Source organism: Antechinus flavipes, chromosome 2, assembly GCF_016432865.1.
Source record: "Antechinus flavipes isolate AdamAnt ecotype Samford, QLD, Australia chromosome 2, AdamAnt_v2, whole genome shotgun sequence".
Classification (NCBI taxonomy): domain Eukaryota; kingdom Metazoa; phylum Chordata; class Mammalia; order Dasyuromorphia; family Dasyuridae; genus Antechinus; species Antechinus flavipes.
Window position 1 is genome coordinate 515,239,697 of NC_067399.1, and position 21,506 is coordinate 515,261,202.

The following is a 21,506-nucleotide window of genomic DNA, read 5'->3' on the forward strand; positions in this document are numbered from 1 at the left end:
GGAACAGGCCCCAAACCCCAAGCTTTCCCAATTCTATAGCTTTTTCGTTCTCTATAGGCATCCCTAAGAGAGAGAGAGAGATGACAAAAACTTTATTTTTTGTCAATGCGCAGGAGTTTTGTGCCATGAGCGTCCTCAGGCAAAAACTCTGCTTGGGCATGGTGCCCCGGACAACTTGATTATTCCCTGGGAAATCGAGCTGTCCCCCCACTATAGAAAGGGTGGGGTGGTGGCTTACCTGAGCTAGAAAACACCTTGTGAACGGTCACCCAATAGTCTTCACTAGAAAGACTGAATTCCTTGATTTCTAGGGAAAAAAAGCTTTAGTGTTCTTGTTTTAATAGCTCCTCACCTGACCCTAGACAGTGTCCCTGATTCTACAGCTCCTTGTCCTTCTCTAGAGAAGGAGAGAGACAAAAATGCTCCCCGAGCAAGGGAGAATTGTTAGACTGACGACTCAAAGTTTGAGTGTCCCAGCTATAGAATAGCCAACAAGTCCAGAGAGAGAGAGAGAGAGAGAGAGAGAATCCCCACAAAGGGATTCTGCAAGCTAGAGAAAAGGCAACAACAAGGAAGGCTTTTTTTTACCTTGTCTAGATTTCTGGGGTTCCATTTGGTCACCAAATGATGTCCAGATTTTTGGGGTTCCCTTCTGTCAGGGAATCAAATGATGAGGTCTAGACTTAGGGAACCAAAATGAGATTAGGATTCCTGGTAGTCAGGGAGTTAAATGATGAGGTCTAGTGGCAGGTTCAGGGTTTAGGAAACCAAATGGAGAGGTTTGGCTCCCCTACACCTCCTTGGGATTCAACGCATGGGTAGGGAGTTTTGGGGAACCCCCCTTCTGGCGGTGCAGAGTTTCTTCATAAAGGAATTTATGAACCTGAAAACGTAGATTGATAAAAAGAGGTTTATTATTGGCATTGGGAAGTCAGCCTTTGCTATGCAAGAATAGAAAGGCTGAATTCCTTAGTGGCAAAGTCCAGACGGGGAAGTAAAGTTTAGAGAAATCCTGACAGGCATAAAGTCTTGTTAGGGAAATAGGTAGTGCTGGAAGAGAATATTATTCCAGCTGTCAGAGGTTCCCTTGGCATAGCATGGCATGGCATGTCAGATCCTCTGTAAAAAAATGAATTTAAAACTGCAGTTTTTATAAGGAAGTCTTTGGCTACAAGCCAAGGTCTGCTTCCCCTCCCAATGAGGCTGGTGGCTGGAGGTGGAATTGAATAGGAAATCTTCAGTTGAATAGGATGTTTCTCCAATTCAATGGAATTGGTATCTCCAACTCCTCTTGACAACAGAATGAAGCTGCTTGTCCTGGGGTGGGGTCCCCACAGTGGCAGAGTTCAAGGAGAATTTGTCCTTCAAGGAGTTTTAGAGTTTTGGGGTCCCATTCATAAAAATCCCTTGGTTTTTAAATCTCTTTACAACTGGTCTTTTCTATCTTTCCAGTCTGCTTACACCTTATTCCTCTTCATGTATTGTGATTCAGAGACATTGCAGTCCTTGTCAATCCCATTTTTCTCACAAGACTTCATTTTCTAAATCCATGCATTTCTTGATTGTCCCCCTTGCCTGAAGTTCTCTCCCTCCTTATCTCTGTCTCTTCATTTCTTTCAAGTGTCAACTAAAATCCCACCTTCTCTAAGAAGCCTTTCCCAATCCCCCTTAATGCTAATGCTTCCCCTCTGTTATCTCCAGTTTCTATTGTATGTATCTTGTTGTACCTAGTTATTTGCATGGTGTCTCCTTCATTAGATTTTGAGCTCCTTGAAGATTGGCACTATTTTTGCCTTTCTTTGAACTCCCCATGCTTAGCACAATGCCTGGTATGAAGCATTGGGCAGGAAAAATGCTTGTTAGCTTGATTTGATTCCTAGGATCATACTTTTCTATCACATCTCAGAGGATACATCAGCTTGCCTCTAAACCTCTTGCTTCTTCAGAAGTTGTATCACATAGGGGATAAGAAACTGAATTTAGAATCAGGATAAATTGTGTTCTAATCCTATCTCAGGATATAATACTCTCTAACTGCGAGATCCTAATCAGTTCATTTAACCTGCCTCATTTTCTTCATCTGTAAAACAAAGGGGTTATACTTAGAGACTTCTAGGGTTCCTTTCAACTATCAATTTATTATCCTATGATCTTACTTCATGCCATCCTAGATCATTCTCTTTTAAAACTATCTAGAATTAGACTGGGCACATAGCCAATGTTTCTATTAACACTGTTCAGTTGGTGATTGTTACAGGGAGAAAACACTTTGATGACAAGATCAAGGCAGTGAATCAAATCAAATAGCTAGTCCTGTCACCAGGTCCCCAAGACTTGTCCAATCCCAACAGATACTCCTAGATTTAGATTTGTACTGGAATTAAGCACACAGGTGATTTTCTCATTAAAATCTCATTGGAGTGAAAGGGTATGAAAAAGATTTGAGAAATCTTAGACCTATGGAACCTTAGAGACCAGATTGGTTCAGTCTAGGAAGCCCACAATAGAATGTGGTGGCAAAGGTTCCTGGCTTGGAGTCAGAAGATCTAGAATTGAGCCCTGGTTCTTCCATTCACTATATAATCTTAGGAAAAATCCTAAATCTCCCTAAACTTCAGTACCTTCATTTGTTAAATCATAGAGTTGAACTAGATGATCTCTAAAGACTCTTCCAGTTCTAATATTCTCTGATTTGACCAAATAATGACTAGAACATCTGGGATCTCAGAACCAGGGATACAAAATCTTTAGGTATACAAATGTGGTATAGAAATCAAAAGGCTTATGAAGCCATTTTCCTTAGGTTTGCATGGGCAAACAGATGGACAAAGCCAAAAGCTTCACTAAAAAACAAAACAAAAACAATCTTTATTACCTGTTCAGTGCCATGCAATGTGTATGAAAGTTGGATCCCACCCCAGGCCTCCTGGGCCTTCCTTCCTAGGCCTCAAGGTGTCCTTTTTGTGCCAGCCCTTTGCTTCAGTGAAGTGTCCATACTTCTATCGCTTCTGTCCCATACTTATATTAAGTTTAGGCTTCTCCTCGGAGTGCCATAGGGACGTTCTCTCCTGAGCGACTGCTACCTCGGTCACCGGAGAAAAAGTTCCCACCAGAAGCCGGGGCCACGTCTACCTCGATGACTCCATGCACCTGGGAGAGCTGAGGGCTGTCCAAGCTGGCAATGAGCTGCCGTCGACCTGGCCGCACAGGCACGAATGTTTGACGCAGTGTCACTGTTTCATTGCCTCCAATGTCTCTGTAGGGAAAGATTAGTACCAAGAGATGAGGTTTGGAAGAGATACACCAGAGAAGGGTAAAGACTGGAGTAGAGACACTGCCTAGAGAAAGGCAGGAAGCCAAGCATAAGGTCTCAGGCACAATTTGAGGTAGACCTTAACCAGCAATTTTTCCAGCTAAGTCTGGACACCTGGACGCACGAGGAAATGGCAGATGCCCTATGCCAATGAAAGGCTTTCTGGATCATATCCTGGTCAAAGAAGAGCTAGAACTTGTGGCCTTCCAAGGATGGATGGTCTTATCCTATAAAAAGCGTTTCTTTTTTCTGGTTTAGGTTCCTTTCCTTTGCAGTCTTTCTCTTCTTATCTCTCAGCTCCTGATGCTTTTCTATCTTCTCTACCTACCAATGCCTTCTCCCTAATGATCTTTCTATTAAGCATATCCTATTTTCTTTTCTTGATCAAACTTCCACTTTAAACCAGATCCTTCCTGGTGCTGGGTGTATTATCTCATCTCTATCGAAAGCTAGAGCCTTCTTGGAGAAATATAAGCTTAATAGAGTTCATTTCCAAAGAGGCAAATATCATCTTAAGGAAAAATAGGTTGATTCCAAAGCTCCTGGAGAATATTTTCTCTTTCTAAAACTATTCTCTGCTGTAACTTTGGGAAATAGCATTTGACTTGGACATTTATATAACAAGAATTCCCTGAACATCTTCTTGAGCGTTAGTTTCCTGATTTATAAAAATAAAGGGGCTGAATTAGACAATCTTTGAGATTCCTTCTAGTGCTAAGATTTTTTGATGGAAGATTTCAAGGGACTATTGAGGTGTTCTATGCATTTAGAAATTGTGATGCAAGACTCAGACTAAGAATACTATTTAAAAAGTTTGTACTTTCCCATAGAAACAATGTTTTGAGGGCTAATAAGATGCCCAGACTAGTCCTTAAATGCTTTCCTAACTAATAACAACTCATATAAAGCTTTAAAGTTTTTACTATTGCTTAATTATATTGCTAGCATGATACTATTATCTAAGGGCCTTAGAAATAGATCACTGAATCCAATCCCCTCTCATTTTAGAGATAACTAATGTACAGAAAGAGGTTAAGGTGATTTTTCTCAAAGTCACAGGGATAGGAACTAGCAGAGGTAAGATTTGAACTCAGAGCCTCTCATTTCCATGTTTTTCCCATTGTACCGAAGTACCTCCATTGAAAACACGATTTCTATGGGACTTCCTTTGGGTTCAGCTGTGATTTCTCATAGTAGCTGTAGCAGGGCTTTAAGAGGAAATAGGTGTGTACATACTGATTATAATTTGTAATTCAGGTATTTCTAAATAGGGATCTGCCTTAGATTACATGATGTGGCTAAAATGATTTTGATTACATTATATCATTACTCAATAAACACATCAGAACTTGTCCATTCAAAAGAATATTGTCCCCTTTAAAATAGCCCCTGGAAGACCACCCACTTATTCCATTCATACTGCCATTACTACAGATCTTTAGGGGCATACCTCACCACTAGAGCTAGTTGAACTCACACAAGAAAATCTGTCTCAAAACCCTGTCAGTCATACCTCCTTGTTGACCCAGAATGATATTGCTCAACTTAATCAACTGCCTTATATGCTAGATATGGCTCCAAATGACTATTGGCTATTTACCAAAGTCAAGTACACCCTCAAAGGTTAATGAATTGCTACCATATGAGACATTTATAAGTAGTTCCAAAAGTGGCATCGAAAAAAAATGTTTTGAGCAATGGCGAATCATTGCAATAAGTTTGCACTATCCTAAAATTAAAAGGGACAGTACTCGTTTGGATGCTGCCATTAAAAAACTTAATCAGTTGTTACTTCTTCAAACGTTTACAATATAATACAAGTATTTTTATATGCAATTGAGAGTTAGAGTAGGGTGTAGATTGGATTCTAATTTTTCTGAGTCAGTAGCTGAGGGGCTTTTTCTTCTAGGCTCTATACTTTGGACTACATTGGATACATAATCAGACATGGAAATTCCCAAGGGAGGAAGTGAATACAGGGATGGGCTATAGGCTAAACCCATTCAGGAGTAGAGGGGTTGGGGGCAGAAAGGAAAGAGAAAGAGGTGGAAGAAAGGAGAGTTGAAGAAATTGAGGTTATTAGAGATTTAGGAATAAAAGACATTCCTCCTCCCCAACTATTATGAGTAAGAGAAGGGACTGCCAAGAAATGGGGATGAGTAAGATGACTAAGGGAGGGGTGAGCCCAAGAGTCCCTTTGAGAATGTAACTTGCCTCCCTGTGAGCTAAGTCATTCTCATTATAGTCCAGGCAGAGAGCAGTCTTTAGAGTTAAACCTCAGTAGTTCTAAGGCTAGAAATAGGGTCCAGGATCAGGGTTGAGATTACATTTATACCTTGGGGATAGGAAAGATCTCTAACAACACAGAGAGCAGGGAGCCAAATCCTAGTGCCATCAGGCTCACAAAGCTCTCTACTTATGTGAACTCATTGGAGCCTCACAACAACCCTGTGAGATAGGTGCTGTTATTATCTTGATTTTACAGGAAGAAATTGAGGTAGAGAAAGGTAAGTGACCTAAGTAGAATCACATAGCTAAGTGTTGATCAGGTCTTCCTGAATAAAGTGCAATACTTTATTCACCACACCAGCTAGTTTTTGCCACATAGATGCGACGATGATGATGGGACAGTATCCAGCTCAAGCCCAGCCTCCTCCTCCAAATCACCATCATTATCATTATGACTGATATCATCTTCCATGATTCTCATTACAACCTTTGAAGGAAGTGCTATTTATCATTTCATTTTACATAGGTGAAAACCAACTCTTAGGGAGCTCACCAATCTGAAGAGGCTTTATTCAAACTCAGGTGCTTCTGACTTTAAGACCAACAGGCTAGCCTTATATCATTGAGAAAAGTAACCAAAGTCTTTATATCTTTTGACCCCGTAATGTCAATACTACTGTGAGAAAACCAAAGTCTATAATTTATACCAAAATATCCATAATAATATTTTCTGAGAGATGATAAAGAAGGAGCAGCTAGGTGGCTTAGTGGATAGAGCCCTGGGAAGTCAGAAAGACCTGAATTCCAATCTGCCCTCAAATACGAGCCCTGTGAGCCTGAAAAGTCATTTAATCTGTTTGCCTCAGTTCACTGAAGAAGGAACAGGCAAACCACTTCAATATTTTTGCCAAAAAACAAAAACAAAAACACCTCATAGAGAGTATGGAAATGAAGAGTTAGACTGAACTGGAAACAAAACGGGTCCATCACATGGAGAATATTAGAACAAGTATGGCATATTAATACAGGCAGTATGATATGATGGAATGGTGGGCAATGGATTTGGAGTCAGAAGAATTGAGTTCCAATTCTCCTTTGCAACTTACTATCCTATATTTGGCAATATATGCTTTGGCAAATCATTAAATTTCTCTGGACTTCATTTCCTTATCTGGGAAATAAAGAAGTTGGACTAGTACATCCTCCAAGTGTTGTGAGTCAAGATACTGGGATTTGGGGAAATAAGACAATATTCCCTTCCTCATAATACAGCCAGGTCATAATACAGCCTTGCAAGCAAGGAAGTTGTATGGCAGATCAAGGAAGAGTTTGTGTTAACTTTGCCATGGGGTGCACTGATCTGGGAACTAACTGTGGGCCCTGTGATAAGAAAGATGGCTGTCAGGATGCTAGTGGAGAACTTGGGACCAAGGACTTCTTTGCTTAGCATTTTTAACTCTTTGCCAATAGCTTTTCCTTCCTTTTATTTTCCTCTGCTTGGAATCTGCTTCTGCCTGGGTACACTGGAATATTTTTAGTAAAAGGTTTGAACCATCAGATGCTCTGTGACAGATGAGGAACCTTGAGGTGCCTTCCAGTTCTCAACCTAAGCCTCTACATGAGCTCCATAAGCCTTTCTAGTCTACACTGGCTCCCTTCTCTAAGCTCCTGTAATGTTAAATGAGCCACTAAGCTGCAGCCTGTCTTGTATTTTTCTCTAATGGCTTAATGTTTATGTCTGATCTCCCTATGAAGGTCTCAAGGAAGAGCATGTTACATATAGACTTCTCTGCACGCATTTGGCCTCAGTAAACATGAATTGAATGGTGAGGATGCCGAGTTCCTTCCTGGGTTGTTTAAATGTCTCCCTAGTTAACAAACCTGGAGTGACGGAAAGGAGAGTCAGAGCAAAGGGGTGAGACTCACCCAACATTGAGAACCTTGGGCCTCTGGAGCCCAGAGCCCTCCAGTCGGAAGACCACTTTGGTGAGAGTGACAGGCAGCGGGTTCCTGAAGATAATCTGTACTTCTGTCTCCTGGCCGACCACAGCTGCCCCCAGCACCTGAGACAAAGCAAAAATGAGGACTTTCTGATTGCATGTAATGACTTCTTTACCAACATCTAAGATAACTTTGCTGAGTTAGAGACCCTCAGCAACGATCCTGCCTTTCATAAAGATCTCATCACCCAAGACTTTCCAATCAGCAGAAACAGAAGGATGCTACCAAGCTGCCCCCCAACCCTGGCCATTCAGATAGGGTCTCTTTCAGCTCTAACCTAATGACTTTCAAAACCAACCCTTCTTTCTTGGATTTCTTGTTAGAATTCAGGCTAACCCTTTGAGGTCCCTGTTCCTCCTGTGTTGCCCCTATGTGATGGGAACAACCTGCCAGTGGCTGCTGGGGAACTAATTCTGGCCAGCAGAATAGGTCCCTTCGTGTGAGAGGATGATGATGATACAAGGAGGCTGAGAGACAGGTGCATTCTCTGACCTCTCTCCTCCTGCCTCTTGCCTCTGATTTATTGCATTCCCAGTTCACAAGCAGCATCTGAGTCAGGAAAGGCTGGTTTGCAGTTCCTTCAGGGGTGTTGTGATTCACAGCTGTGGCGGCTCTTGGAAAACTGACCTGCCCCTTCACACTTAGGCTTGGTCCTTAACACCCCTCAGCCTGTCTCTGACCAGCCCCCCTTTCACCCCACATAAGGTTAGTTTCTTACCGTGAGGGAGAGGTCAGGGGTTCGAAGGCGGAAGGTGTGTTGCTTGGCGATCACCTGCCCATTCTCTTTGACGTGACCTGACACGTTCAGCAGCATAGCTCCCTGATCCACCAGATGTGGCCGGTACTCTGAGTAGGCCACAGGCAGAGCCACACGCTCAGCTGGAGTGGGAGAAAAAGAGGTATCAGACAGAGCATGTGCATCTTTAACCACGTCCCTCCCCTTGCTTCTGCTGGTCCAGTTCTAAGCTTTCTCCTGGCTGGCCAAAAAGGGGTATGTTGCAATAATCAAGCACTCAAACATTCACTAAGCAATGTGCCAGGTACTGGAGATGCAGAGACAAAAATGAAATAATTCCTGCCCTCTAGGAACCTATAGTTTGTTGGGGAAAACATGTACATGTATAAAAATATACTAAATACATACAGCATAAATACAAGGTCATTTTTATAGTGGAAATACTTGCAGCTAGAGGTAGGTGGAAATCAGAAAAGGTCTCCTGTAGAAGGTGATCTTTGACCTGAATTTTGCCAGAAACCAGAGAGATGGGAAAAAAAAAACATGTGTCGGAAACATGGGGACAGCTTGTGCAAAGACACACAGATTGGAAATAGAGAAGTCCAGTTTGGCTGGAAACTATAGTACATGAAGATGAGTAATGTATATTTAAGATGGAGAGGTTACCTGAATCAGGTTATAAAAGGCTTTAAGTTTCAAACAGAGAACTATGTATTTGATCCTAGAGGGAATAGAGAGCCACTGAGTTTTATTGAGCAGGGCAGTGACACGGTCAGACCTGTGCTTTAGGAAAATCATTTGGTATCTGTGTGGAGAAAGGAAAGACTTGAGATAGGCAGATGGTTCAGTCAGTAGGGGACAAGGGCCTAACCAGGAGTGGGAGCATGAATAAAGAGACTATACCCAAATGGCCAGGAGTAGCAAAAGCTAGAGAAGAAGATCTTACAGCTTCCAGGGGACAGTGCCACCTCCTTCTTGCTGTCTTTGAAGACGGGGCCGGTGACCCCGGTGTAGAAGGTGACGGAGAGGTAGAGGTGTAATTTTACGGTACGCCGACTGCTTCCACGGTTGGTCAACACCACGTTGACTACTAGGTCTTGTCCCATCACTGCATCCTGGGCTTCCACCTGAACCGACACATCTTCGGCTGAATCCCGGTTTGAGTATATGTTGGGTTTGCTGCCGTGGGCTGCTGCCGTCTCTACTGCCTTCCTCTCTGCATCAGACCCTGGTGACCAGCAGGAGAGGGTACAAATGGGAAAAGATGGTGCCAGAGGCCATGCTTACAAGAGAAGGCCAGGAAAAGAGTCCTCCATCCCAATGATGCTTACTGAAAAATCTCTTTTTAAAGATCCGATCCGAGAGCTGCCATCCCACTAAGCCTTCCCTGAGTGTTCCAAGTTGGAAGAGACCTCTTCCTCATCTGAATTTCCAAGGCACTTTGCACCCCAAATGTACTTATCATATCTGGTTTTATAGTTGAGCACAAGTTTTGATCTCTTCCACTAGATTATACATTCTGGGCAGCCAAAGATCATGGGGCTTTGCACGTGATAGACGCCTGACAAATGTAAGCTGAGTAGTGCAAGTTTGGGAAACCATGCAGCGGGACCTCAGAGATAAAGCATGGAGCCACAGAGTCAGGGAGGTGCTCAAATGGATAGTCCCGAAGAGAAAGCATTTCCCAGGACCCAGAGCAGGTACCTTCAGGGTGTTTATAGATATGAGTAATATCCTCCCTCATGTTAGAGCCAACGGCTTTGGTGCAGATGAGGGTCCCAATGGCCTTCTCCTCCACATAGACAATCTTGAAGCTGCCATCATCCTGCCGTTGCCAGTAGACCTTGTCACTGTTGACCTGGGAATGGTAAAGGAGGTAAGGAGTTAGTGAGTAGTGAGTAAGACCTTCTATGATATTGTGGAGAACAGACCTACGCAACACAACTTGCTTCCAACCTACCTTTCCATTTCATTTCATTAGCTACTCCTTTTAAGGCATTTATGTTCAACCACATTGAACTACTAATAAATTATTTCATCAATCTTTTCTTGCATATATTTCTATAACACAGGCTGTCCTCCAATCCATCCAGTCTGGGATGTACTTCTTCTACAATTAAAATTCTCCCCTTCCTTAAAAAACCTATCAGAATTATGAGGACAGCTTTGGGGTACAATAGAGAGAATGCAGGATCTGGAGTCAGGAAGACTCATCTTCTGAGTTCAAATCCTACCTCAGACGCTTACTAGCTGTGTGACTCTGGGCAAGTCATTTAACCTTATTTGCCTCAGTTCCTTATCTGTAAATGGAAATGGAAATAGAAAATGAAATGACAAACTACTCTAGTATCTTTGCCAAGAAAGCCCCAAATGGGGTCTTTAAAAATTGGACTTGATTAAAACAACTAACCAACAACAGCTTTCTCTTAAGCCTTTCCTGACACCTCAATCTGAGTGATTTTTATTCCTATTTCTTATATCTCCTTATCCCTAAATACTATATCTTATATCCCTTATAATCAAGACTATTCCTTTTCCCTTCCCCTTACAGTCTTTTTTGTATGATACTTATTTATGTAATTAACTTTTTTTTTTGGTTTGGAACTATGATTTCATTGATGTAGGAAGTTCCAATGAGAAAATTTCCCCCATCAATGAGATTGGTAATGGCCTTATATTATAGCTTATAGTCTTTTGGGGTAAGTGACTTCTTCAGGCAGTATGAGTCAGAGCCCAGACTTAAATCCAGACCTTACTCATTCTGGGTCAGCTCTATATTCACTTTTCCACACTGTCCCTAAGTACATGTCTTAACTCTGCTATTAAATTGTAAACCTGAGGACATAATCTATGGCTTTTTTTTTTAATCTTTGTATTCCCAGAACCTAGTAGTTGCATAATTTGTTGTTTGTTGAATTTGGGCCTGTGACAAAGAAGAGCCCCCTGCATCATGTGCTTTGGCACTGTGGGATGATGGGATGAGGATTTGGTCTCTTGCTAAAGGATATGCACATTTAACCTATATCAGATTGCTTGATATCTTGGGAAGGGGAGAGGGAGAAAAATATGGAACACAAGACTTTGTAAGAGTGAATGTAGAAAACAATCTTTACATGTATTTAGAAAAATAAAATACTATTAAAAAATAAAAATAAAAGTTATGCACAACCACAGCCCTTTTCTCCATGACTTATGGTAAAGTCTGGCCAATGAGCAGCAAGCACCCTCTGTAGACTTTAGAGAAATGATTTCTATCTCAGGATCACTTTTTGGTCAGTTCTGCTGGGTGAAAGACTTCTGATATCCAGTCTGCCTGAACACGTTCTCCAGTTGCTGTATGTGAGCAATGACCACCCCTACCTGGGAGAAGGAAGCCACTACCATACTTTCATAGAAAGTCCAAAAGTCCAAAGATTTATAAAAGAGGAAGAAGAATGCAAGAACAGAAGTTGTTTCTCCCTTTATCATCTCCTTAGTGGGCAGCTCTTTCCCTCTGATGCCATGCCCCATCACAGGGCTGGGAGGAGGCACAGAGGATCCAACCAAAAGCTTCTAGTTGTTCTTTTCTTTAGCAGAGACTGAACCCTGTGTCTCATCCCCCATACACCCATAATTCATGCTCCAATGGGATCACTGCCATTACACAGGATTGGGCCAGAGAATGCAATAAGAGGTGGTCTACATTTCAATACAATTTCATAATAAAGGGAATGGATTAGGGCATGAAATATAAAAAAATGCATCTATTCCATGAAGTTCTTTTACCTCAGCAAAGATGAAGGGTGTATCATACTTCATATAGACCAGGCCATTCTTAATGGACTCCACTGAGCAGGGACCACAACAGAAGATGCCTAGAGAATCAGGGAATACTGGTCAGGTGTTTTGTTGCCTGGGATGCAGGGAGCAGAGAGGATAGGGAAGGAGGATCTTAGAGGGCAGGATCAGGAATTATAGGTAGACATTGTAAAGAGACAAATTTGAGCATAGAATGTGCTTGTAAATGTTTAATGACTGGCTCTCTGAGAGAAAAAAATACACAACACACTTTAAAGCTTACTCTATATTATTAACATTTTCTCTCTCACTTTCTTAAGTCTAAACAACTAATAAAACAAGAAATCAAGCCATGGTTTGTAGCATTTGCTTGATTATGTATGCTAAAAATTTAACAACCAGCTCTCATGCCAGTACAAGCTGGCTCCAGCATATCCCTGGATGAACAGTAATCTTTCTGGTTCTTCTCTGGAGTAGGCTGTGAGTATGGCTCAGCCACAATCACTGAAGAAACTCAGAAATCTCAGGGTAGCAAATAATAATAATGATAAAAATTATTTATGCTTGTTGAATGTTTCACAGTTTACAAAAATACTTTCCTCACCATAAGCCTTATTATAAATGGCATTATTAGGGGCATTATAATACCCTTTTATTGATGAAGAAATTGATTGATTTGTCCACAGATGGAAAAATAGACATCCACAGTCACATGTTATATTGAGATTATAGTGTAAGAGCTAAACTGACAACCTGTCACATATTTATTCAGCCATTCTCCCCTTCTTCCCCAGCCCCAAGTATAAGGATAGAGGAAATTTGTGCCTGTCTTCTACTAAAAAATTCAGGGTCCCATCAGACATGGGGTCCCATCCAAAAGAAACACTTGGGGAAAAAAGCCAGAAAGGCATACTGAAGTTGATTCTGTATGTTTTTGAGAGAACTCATGGATTTTCCTATTGTTTCCACTCTTCTGATTTTGGGTTTAGGATGAGTCTCCTACTGGGAAGGACAGATGATATCTAGGTCATTTGTGTATTCTAATTTGATTGGCTGAAATTGTGCTTCTACTTTATAAGGGTCAGATGCTCTCTTGACCACTAGAACCATGATGTTATTTTTCCAAACAAAATAACCAATCAGGGCGAGACTTACATGAACTGATGCTGAGTGAAATGAGCAGAACCAGGAGATCATTATATACCTCAACAACGATACTGTTTGAGGATGTATTCTGATGGAAGTGGATCTCTTCAACAAAGAGAACTAATTCGGTTTCAATTGATCAAGGATGGACAGAAGCAGCTACACCCAAAGAAAGAACACTGGGAAATGAATATAAACTGCTTGGATTTTTGTTTTTCTTCCCGGGTTATTTATACCTTCTGAATTCAATTCTCCCTGTGCAACAAGAGAACTGTTCGGTTCTGCACACATATATTGTATCTAGGATATACTGTAACCTATTTAACATGTAAAGGACTGCTTGCCATCTGGGGGAAGGGGTGGAGGGAGGGAGGGGAAAAATTGGAACAGAAGTGAGTGCAAGGGATAATGTAAAAAATTATGCTGGCATGGGTCTTGTCAATAAAAAGTTATTTTAAAAAAATAACCAATCAGGTTTTTGGCAGGAAAGGTCACAAAAAGCTTCTACAACAGAGGTAAAAGATTGGCTGTACCTCCACAAAATCAAAGAAAGGTTGGGGGGCCAAAGGGACCCTGGAGATGATTTGATCTGCATCCCCTCTTTTTGTGCATGAGGAAATAGAAACTCTGAGAGGAGAAGAACTTCAAGCTAAGTCTCTTGGTTCTTATTCTTCTGAAATTCAGATTACTTGAAGGAACTGGGGTGAAGATAGGAGTTGATAAATAAGCACCCAGAAATGGGATTGTTAAAAGATACAGGATGGTGGAGTAGGAAATCAAATGGAACACTGAAAGGAAGTTTGTCTAGAGACAGAGAGAAATAATCCACATACTGGAGAGAATAATAGGGGGAAAGAGCACGGGGAAGGAGGAAACTTAGAGAGCAGAATTAGGAATTATAGGTAGACGTTGCAAAGAGACAAATTTAAGAAGCTTTTTTGACGTTAAGCCTAATAATTAAAAATACTAAAAAGTTGAATGGGTTGCTTTGAGAAGGTAGTTGTTTCCCCTTCCCTGGAGATCTTTAAGCAAAGGCTAGGTTTAACCTCATACACACCCACATGTATATATATTATGTATATATATTATATTTTGGTTTAATTTTAGTAAAGATTCTTTTTCAGAACAGTTTGGACCAGATGGTTAGATTAGATATATGGAGTCCTCTCTGAAATTCAAGATGGGAAAAGGAAGGAGATCCCAAGATCTGAAAGACATAGGATCAGTAGCAAAAAAAGGACTGGAAGGGAATAGAGCTGAGAGGCAAGCAGGAGGAGTATCCTCTTGGCAAGAGGTGGGCACAGATGGTCCGGGGAGAAGAAATGTGGAGTTGGGGCTCCCTTACCACTGCTGGTTTCTTGCGGGGTGGCATCCACCACCTGCCAGCCGTCAAAACCCGACTGCAGATCTGACCGCCTCATCCAACAGTCGTTCCAGACGTGGAAGTTCCTGGGGCAGACAGAATATTCCCCTTCACTGATTCTACCCCTCCTTTCACCCACCAACTCCCCGCTTCTGGCAGGGCGGGTCAGAAAAGGAGCGGCCGGGCTTTCCCACCGCACCCTCCGTCGCCCATACAGAAGCCCGCGACCTGCCCCTCTCCGCTCCCTCCTTCCTCACCACACAGAATCACGATTCAGGTGCTCCAGCGGCTTCATGTTCTCATCAAAATAAATGTCCATGGTGAGTGAGGTATCCGTGTCGTGGGCCGAGTTATAGTTGGTGACGGTCCTGGTGGCAATCCCGAGGCACCGGAGCACTGCGGAGGGGAGAGCCAGTGCATGGGGGTGGGGGGCACCGGGGGTCAGGCCGCCTGCCTGCCTCGGCTCCCTGCCCTTCCCTTCTTCCTACCCCCACTTCCCTTGTTAAGGCTAATTACGAATAATTAATGCCAGCTTGCCAGGCCACCCCCGCCTAATCCCTGCCCTGGTCCCACAGGTGTTATGGAGTCGTGGGGTTAAAGGGAATCTAGGGCGGGGATACCGGGGATCCCTGGATCTGAGAACTTAGAGGTCACGGCCTCCCGTGGGGTCAGAGTTGGACTGTCCTCCCTTACCTGTGGTGGTGACACCAGCAAAAACCCAGCACTGGCCATAGGGAACCGAGTAGCCCGTTCGCAGGTAGCTCAGGAGGATCTCCACGCTGCCCACCCAAGCTGAGGGGTTCGTGCCTCTGGAGTAATCTCCCGACCAGTTTCCGATCAGAACCCCATTGTCATCTAGAGAGTTCACCTGCGGGGAGCGGGGAGGCTGAGGGCTGTCCCCTCAGCCCCTTCCTGTCCCCGAGTGCCCCCCCCCACGTGTGTCTCTCTGCTGGCTCTTCCTCCCCACCAAGGCTCAGCTGCCCCTCCACCCTTTACCACCCAAGTTTTGACATAGGAATGTAATTCCTGGGTGTGCCAAGTTTTGGGTTTGGCCACACATTCCAGAAGAGTTGGAACAGGAGCCAGGATGGGTGTGTATGGGGGTACACCAGAAGCTGGGAGGGGGCAGAGAGGTTTCTTTGGTATGGTTTCTTTACCCAAAGAAGGTGTGGAGGGAGAGTAGGAAAGGGGCGGGGGATGAGAAGTGAAGGCAGCTTGAGGAGTCAGACGTGGTGGGAAGCAGGAGAAGCCCCTTGGCTCGTGATGGGGTGTGTGGGGAACATACCATAGCAGAGATGACTCGGGAGACACTGACAGGGTCCCCCCGCCCTGCATATGGCATTCCCCGCCGGTCCAAGATGTAGAGACAGGCATCCAGGACACCGTGGTCAAACTGGGAGGGGAGAGAACACACTCATGATTACCTTAGAGATCTCTCCCCGTCAGACACTCCAGGCTTCCCTTCCTTCCCAGTATCCCTTGACTCAAACTCTCTCCTCTCATTCTATTTGTAATACCATTCATCTCTTCTGATTTCTCCCCTCTATTTTTCTTTCCCTTATATCTTTCCCTGCCTTAAATCTTCCTTCTCATTCATCTCCCCCTCCTGCAACCCTCCCCTCTCACTCATCTCCCTCTGCCCCTGCCTTCCCGACTCATTCATGTCCCCTCTCAGCTCCTCTCTCCTGCCCCAGTTCTCCCTTCATATTCTCGTCCTGTTCTTTTTCCTTGCCCCATACTTGGCCATAGTTCCAGGTCCTCTCTCCGATCTGTGCCTCTGTGCCATAGTAAATTCGACCAGACTCATTGAGCACATATTCTTGACGCCAGCTTTCATGTTCCACATACACAGGATCATCTGTCAGCCCCCAGGATAAACATATAGGCCTGTCAAGGGCATAGCCCGGGTCTCCCAATCCTGATGTTCTCTACCCTTCCCTGAACACTCCGCTTTCTATTGGAGGCTGTGGAGTTTATAGTTGAGCTGTAGGGTCGGGGTAAAAGTAGTGGGGCAAATCTTCCTCTGGGGCGTCGGTATGAGAAGCTTAAAAAAGCCATGTGGTGGACAGCACAACCCAATCTCAATATAAATATCAAGACTCGGAAAGGGGTGTGGATGTTAGCAACCAGAAAGCCGTTCCCATTGAGCCATCACAGGTCAGGTCAGGTCTCCATTAGGTGGTCCAACATTTCCCTCGACCTTTGGTTTGAAGCAGAGGGAAGCGGGGGGTGAAGGACATGGGGAAATGGAACAGACAAAGAGACTAGTGAAATGGAAAGACAAGTAGATTTGGGGCCTGAAAACAAGTACAAATTCTGAATTTTTTTTTTTTAGCTAAGTGACTTCTCTGAGTTTGAGTTTCCTCATATGTAAAAGAAAGGAGTTGGATGAGGGGCCCTATGAAGTGTTTCACAATTTAGACCTCACGAAATCCTAACATCTGTAAGACCTTTGCCTAGTGGCATGGGATCACGGGAATCTACTCAATTTGACTTGTGGTGATCATTCTGTTCCCTTATCTCTCAGCCTTCGTGCCCTGCCATCCAACCCTTACCAACCACAGGCTCACCAGAACACCAAGGGTTGAAGAGGATGTAGATTTCATTTCGGGGATCAAAAGGCAGCTGGAACTCCCCTGCGTCAGTTCGTGTTCGGACAGTAAAACGGAACTTGCCCACGATGGCGTTGGCGGAGACGTGGACTTTTAGGTCCACGTGCTGCCCGTTCGACTTGATCACCTGGGCCTTCCAGCCCCCACTCCCTCCCTTGCCCACAGGGATGATCACATGGGTCCCCTTGCCTATTTCAGGGTTGGCACCTAAGGGGAGCAGATGAAGAAAGGAGTTAAAGAGGCGAGATCTGGGTGGCAAAGATCCAAACTGGGTGGCATCCCTGGGCATGGGTAGTCCCTTTTCAGTTTTGTTCTGGTAACATTAATCAATGACTATCAGCTCCCATCTCAACTGGCTCTAGAGGTTCTGTCCCCCTGCCACCAAGCAGAATGAGGCAAGGAGAGGCCCTAAGGTCATTGCTTGCCGAGGAGGGAGGATCAGCCCTGACCCCAAGCCCTCACCTCATCAGCTCCCCAGGCTTCCAGCAGAATCCAGGACACCCAGGAGAGGGCCCAGGAAATTAGAGGCCGAGGTGGGCAAGTGAGGCTCTAATCAGAGGCTACAAGGAGTCTTCCGCCCCCAGTAGCTGCATAATCACTGGCCTTCGCAGCCAAAGAACAACGCACCCAGCCCCAGGCAGAAGGGACAGAGACACTGAGACATGCAGAGTCACAGGGAGAGTCAGAGACACCCACACGCTCGGGGAAAAAAGTCCAGAAAGAGAAACACGGAAAGACACACCCATCATCCACCTGTTGACATGGGACAGACACTCAGCACTCAGGAGAGAGCATCCCGAGAAAGGAACAGGACTGGAGAGCAGCTCAGGTAGAAATGTGCACAAACACCTCAGACCTCAGTGAGAGGACACAGGAAAGATGGAGAGGATGCTATCGTTGGTCCTAACACTGCAGGGAAGCACAACTGGGAGACTGAGGAGGGCTTCCCCTTCTCTCGGTTCCTGTTCCTCGGCACTGACCGATAAGCAGCTCCAGGGCCATGCGGTCTGAAGATGAGTAGGGCCGAGACAGGCTGACCGTGACGAGGAAAGGTTGTCCTCGGCGAATGATGAGGTCATCATATTCATAGTCCTCTGTGTGGTGCTCCCGCCGGTTCTGATCAGAGCGCCCGCTCATCAGATCCACTCCAGTCACTACCAGCATGCCATCTGGAAGGACCACAGCTGGTTCAGACCCCCACTCTGGCTCCGGCCAAAGAGCCAGCTGGGTGATCCGGGGAAAGTGTTGACCCTGGAGTCAGCTGACCCAGTGCCAGATATTTACTTAGCTGTGTGGTCAGCTTGGACCTTAACCTCTATTTCTCTCTGCTTCAGTTTTTCCCAATTGTAAAATGGGGATAATAAACAACAGGACCTGCTTTGCAGGGTGGTTGTAAGGATCAAGTGAGATAATAATCCTAAAGTGCTTAGCCCCGAGACTGGCATACAGTTGGACCTTAATAAATGCTTATTTTTTTCCCCTTCCCAGCTCAAAGGACCCCAGAATCCTAAATCTAGCCCTTTGGTGGACCTCAGGAATCTTAGAACGGCAGCTGCATCTTAATGGGACCTGAATGGCTAATGGCAAAGGGCAAACCCATTCTTCCCCCCTCTACATATTAACCATGGCCCAAGAACCCTTTTACTTAGGGTCAAGAGGTTCCTGAGAATTCCCCTTCTGGAATGAGACATGTTTGAAAGCTCACCTCGGACAACACCGTCGCCTGCTGCATTGACCCCACTGCCTCTGGAGCCAGGACGACCGGAACCCCGAGATCCTGAACCTCGGGATCCGGGGCGACCCGAACCTCGGGGGCCTGCAGGTTCTGGGCCCCAGTCATCATCAGCTCCTCGGCAGGAACAACAGCTGCAGCATCGGGCCCAGAAAGAGCGACCTGACCCCCGGGAGCGAGTATCTGGTTCTGGCTCAGGAGAAGGTGTGACGCTGGGCTGCCAGGAGCTCCCACCCCATCGCCCCACATCCGATCGGGACCCGTCAGTCATAGTGGCTGCCAAGAAGCAGTGACAAATTATGGTAAAAACAGGCTCAAGTATCTCCAATCTGACCTTCCCAAGAACCGCAACTCCGACGAGATTGAGCCCCAGCCTCCACCTCCACTCCAACCTGAGCTACCTAGGAATTGCTTCCTTATAGCTAAACCTCTTCAGAGAGCCTACTTTAGATCAGACCCACTTGGGATCCTGGAACTTCCCTCTCACCAGATACATCCAGGGACCCTAATGTTCACTAATGTCCATAATTTCCTCCCGGTCCAAAAGACACTCCACTCCACGTGGACCCCTAAAGGACAGATCCATTCTGAGAAGCTGCCTTTCTTAATGTCTGCCTAGTCCTCTTCTCTTGTGAGGCGCCCAGGTAATATATTAAAGATTTGCCTTGTTTCTAAAATAATTCTTAAGAGACCTCCCCACCCACTCTCCCCCTTTCCCAAGGAGGCAAGGCGGGCTGTGGTCGGCGGGGAGCAGGGTTGTTTCTTTCCTACCCATTTTCACACAAGTTGTCTGAAATGCCTGGAAGGTGTAGTGCGGTGAATTTCAGGGAGGCAAAAGGGGAGGGAGCTGGAACTGGGATGCCGCAGGGGAGAACAGGGGGGTAAAGGGCCGGAGAAGAAAGTACGGTTTGGGTTCTGAGGCAAAGCGCAGCCTCCGGAGATTATGGAGAAAGCCCTGGACCTCAATCGAGGAGGGGGCAAAAACTCCCTCCCGTCCCGATGCCTGAGTCCGCGCAGGGTTCCATCCCTCCCTCTCACCTGGCGGTGGCGGTGGCGGCGGCGGCAGCAGCAGCAGCGCTAGCGCTGAGTCCCGGACACGGGACCAGACCGGGACCTACGGACGGATGGGACTGACAGCTCGTTTAAAGCTTGGGGCGGGGTGGCCGGCGCTGGAGAGGGGCGGGGCTTCTGGGAAGAGGAACCCTGCATTACTCAAGGTGCCTAAGAGGGGAAGGAAGAAGGGGCACGGGCCCCCTTACCCCTGGCTCTACCTTTTCTGGGAAATACAAACCCTAAGGAGTAGGATCTGGATAGGGAATGTGGAGGGTGTGGGCAAGTTAAAAAAGGGGAGTCAGGGTCCAGCGAAGTCCATGATGTTCTCGGGGGCCGGAGGGTCTGTCCCTTTTTGGCATCTGGGCAAGGGATCCTAAGACCTAGGGCCACCCCCCCAACAAGTCAGTACCAGCAATCTTTTAGTTTGGATCTTGAACCATAATCCTCGACTCTAAAGGATTTCTCAGTCCTTTAGCAGTTTTTATTGATTTGTTCGCCTCTCCCTAGTGCTCTCCTGATCCCTTACACTCATAGCTCACCTGAAACCCATATTAAGATATTATGGCAGAAACCAAGGTAAATGTGAGGATCACTAGCAGCAGTGGCCTTCAACTCTTTGGGGATGCATAAGGGCTTCGATTTGGGACATGGTGGGTAGGATATGTGAAGTCCTAAGGCCTTAAAGTAAGGGCGTGGAATTTGAGTCCAGAGCCCCTCACACTTGTAATCAATTAAGTTGATATCTTTCATTTTCCTGAGCAATTATTTGCAACTCTGGTGGGCCACTCCTCCATTTCCCCCAATATTCTGAGACATCTCTCTATCTATATTTCCCTCTATCCTAAGAACTTATTACTAATAAGAAAAATGAGGGACTAAGGCAGGAAAAGATGATGATGTTTCACTGAAAAGGTTCAATTTGGCAGGTCCAGGGTGGAGTTTGCATTGCCACATCTCAGGAGTCCCAAGTGTGCGGGCTAGGTGACATCATAGACCTAACACTCAGACTGGCTACACCGGCTATCCTTCTTCCTTGCCCTGTTCCACCGGCTCAGCTGTCTTCCACCCGGCCTGCTGGGCCCCAAAACTGTTCTACTCACACCAGCCACACCTGTTTCACCCTCTTGGTCGGTGAGGTCTTTGCCCTTTCTTCCACAGGTCTAGTCATGGAATGGGAAGCAGCATTTCTATAGTGTCTCCAGACCAAGAAAGGGTGTGTGGATTTTTTCCTGAGCGACTGTCTTGAGTAACAGCTAGTTCTTCCTCAACAGGTTACATTATATACCCTGCTCTTCCCCCATGGCAAAAGTGGTTAAACACTGGATTCAATTCTGGTAAAATATATTAATAGGGACAGTTATCTATGCACAGACACCCACAATTGTTAAAACCTGAAAGAGGTTACAGGATTATTGATGTTGATTCCTTTTAGCTTTTACTCCAAAATTAAAAGGTTCTTTGATTTTTTTAAAAAAAGATAAGATTTGAAAGATTGGCTGAGGGCTGTTCCTTTCCTAGACTTTGGAATTCTTCCAGGGAATGCT

General features: G+C 45.1%; 1 protein-coding gene across 1 annotated transcript; it reads right to left on the minus strand.

The window, feature by feature from the left end:
- Positions 1-2,844: 2,844 nt before the first annotated feature.
- TGM1 (transglutaminase 1) lies at positions 2,845-20,742 on the minus strand. The gene is made up of 14 exons (XM_051980545.1): positions 18,883-20,742; positions 18,158-18,346; positions 17,136-17,384; positions 16,305-16,423; positions 15,851-15,958; positions 15,259-15,433; positions 14,823-14,961; positions 14,548-14,651; positions 12,045-12,133; positions 9,984-10,137; positions 9,226-9,507; positions 8,262-8,422; positions 7,469-7,605; positions 2,845-3,256 (listed from the first exon to the last, which is right to left on the minus strand). Exons 1-14 carry the CDS (start codon positions 19,178-19,180, stop codon positions 3,031-3,033), a joined length of 2,430 nt encoding a protein of 809 aa, XP_051836505.1. The 5' UTR covers positions 19,181-20,742; the 3' UTR covers positions 2,845-3,030.
- Between the last annotated feature and the right edge of the window lie 764 nt (positions 20,743-21,506).

Bases quoted from the DNA above. Each gene is read 5' to 3' on its own strand.
- TGM1 (XM_051980545.1), bottom strand. From the start codon at position 19,180: ATGACTGACGGGTCCCGATCGGATGTGGGGCGATGGGGTGGGAGCTCC. The intron at 14,962-15,258 runs GTAAGGGAGGAC...TCCCCTCCGCAG, and splicing joins TGCTGGTGTCACCACCACAG to TGCTCCGGTGCCTCGGGATT. The intron at 9,508-9,983 runs GTACCTGCTCTG...GCTGGTCACCAG, and splicing joins TATCTATAAACACCCTGAAG to GGTCTGATGCAGAGAGGAAG.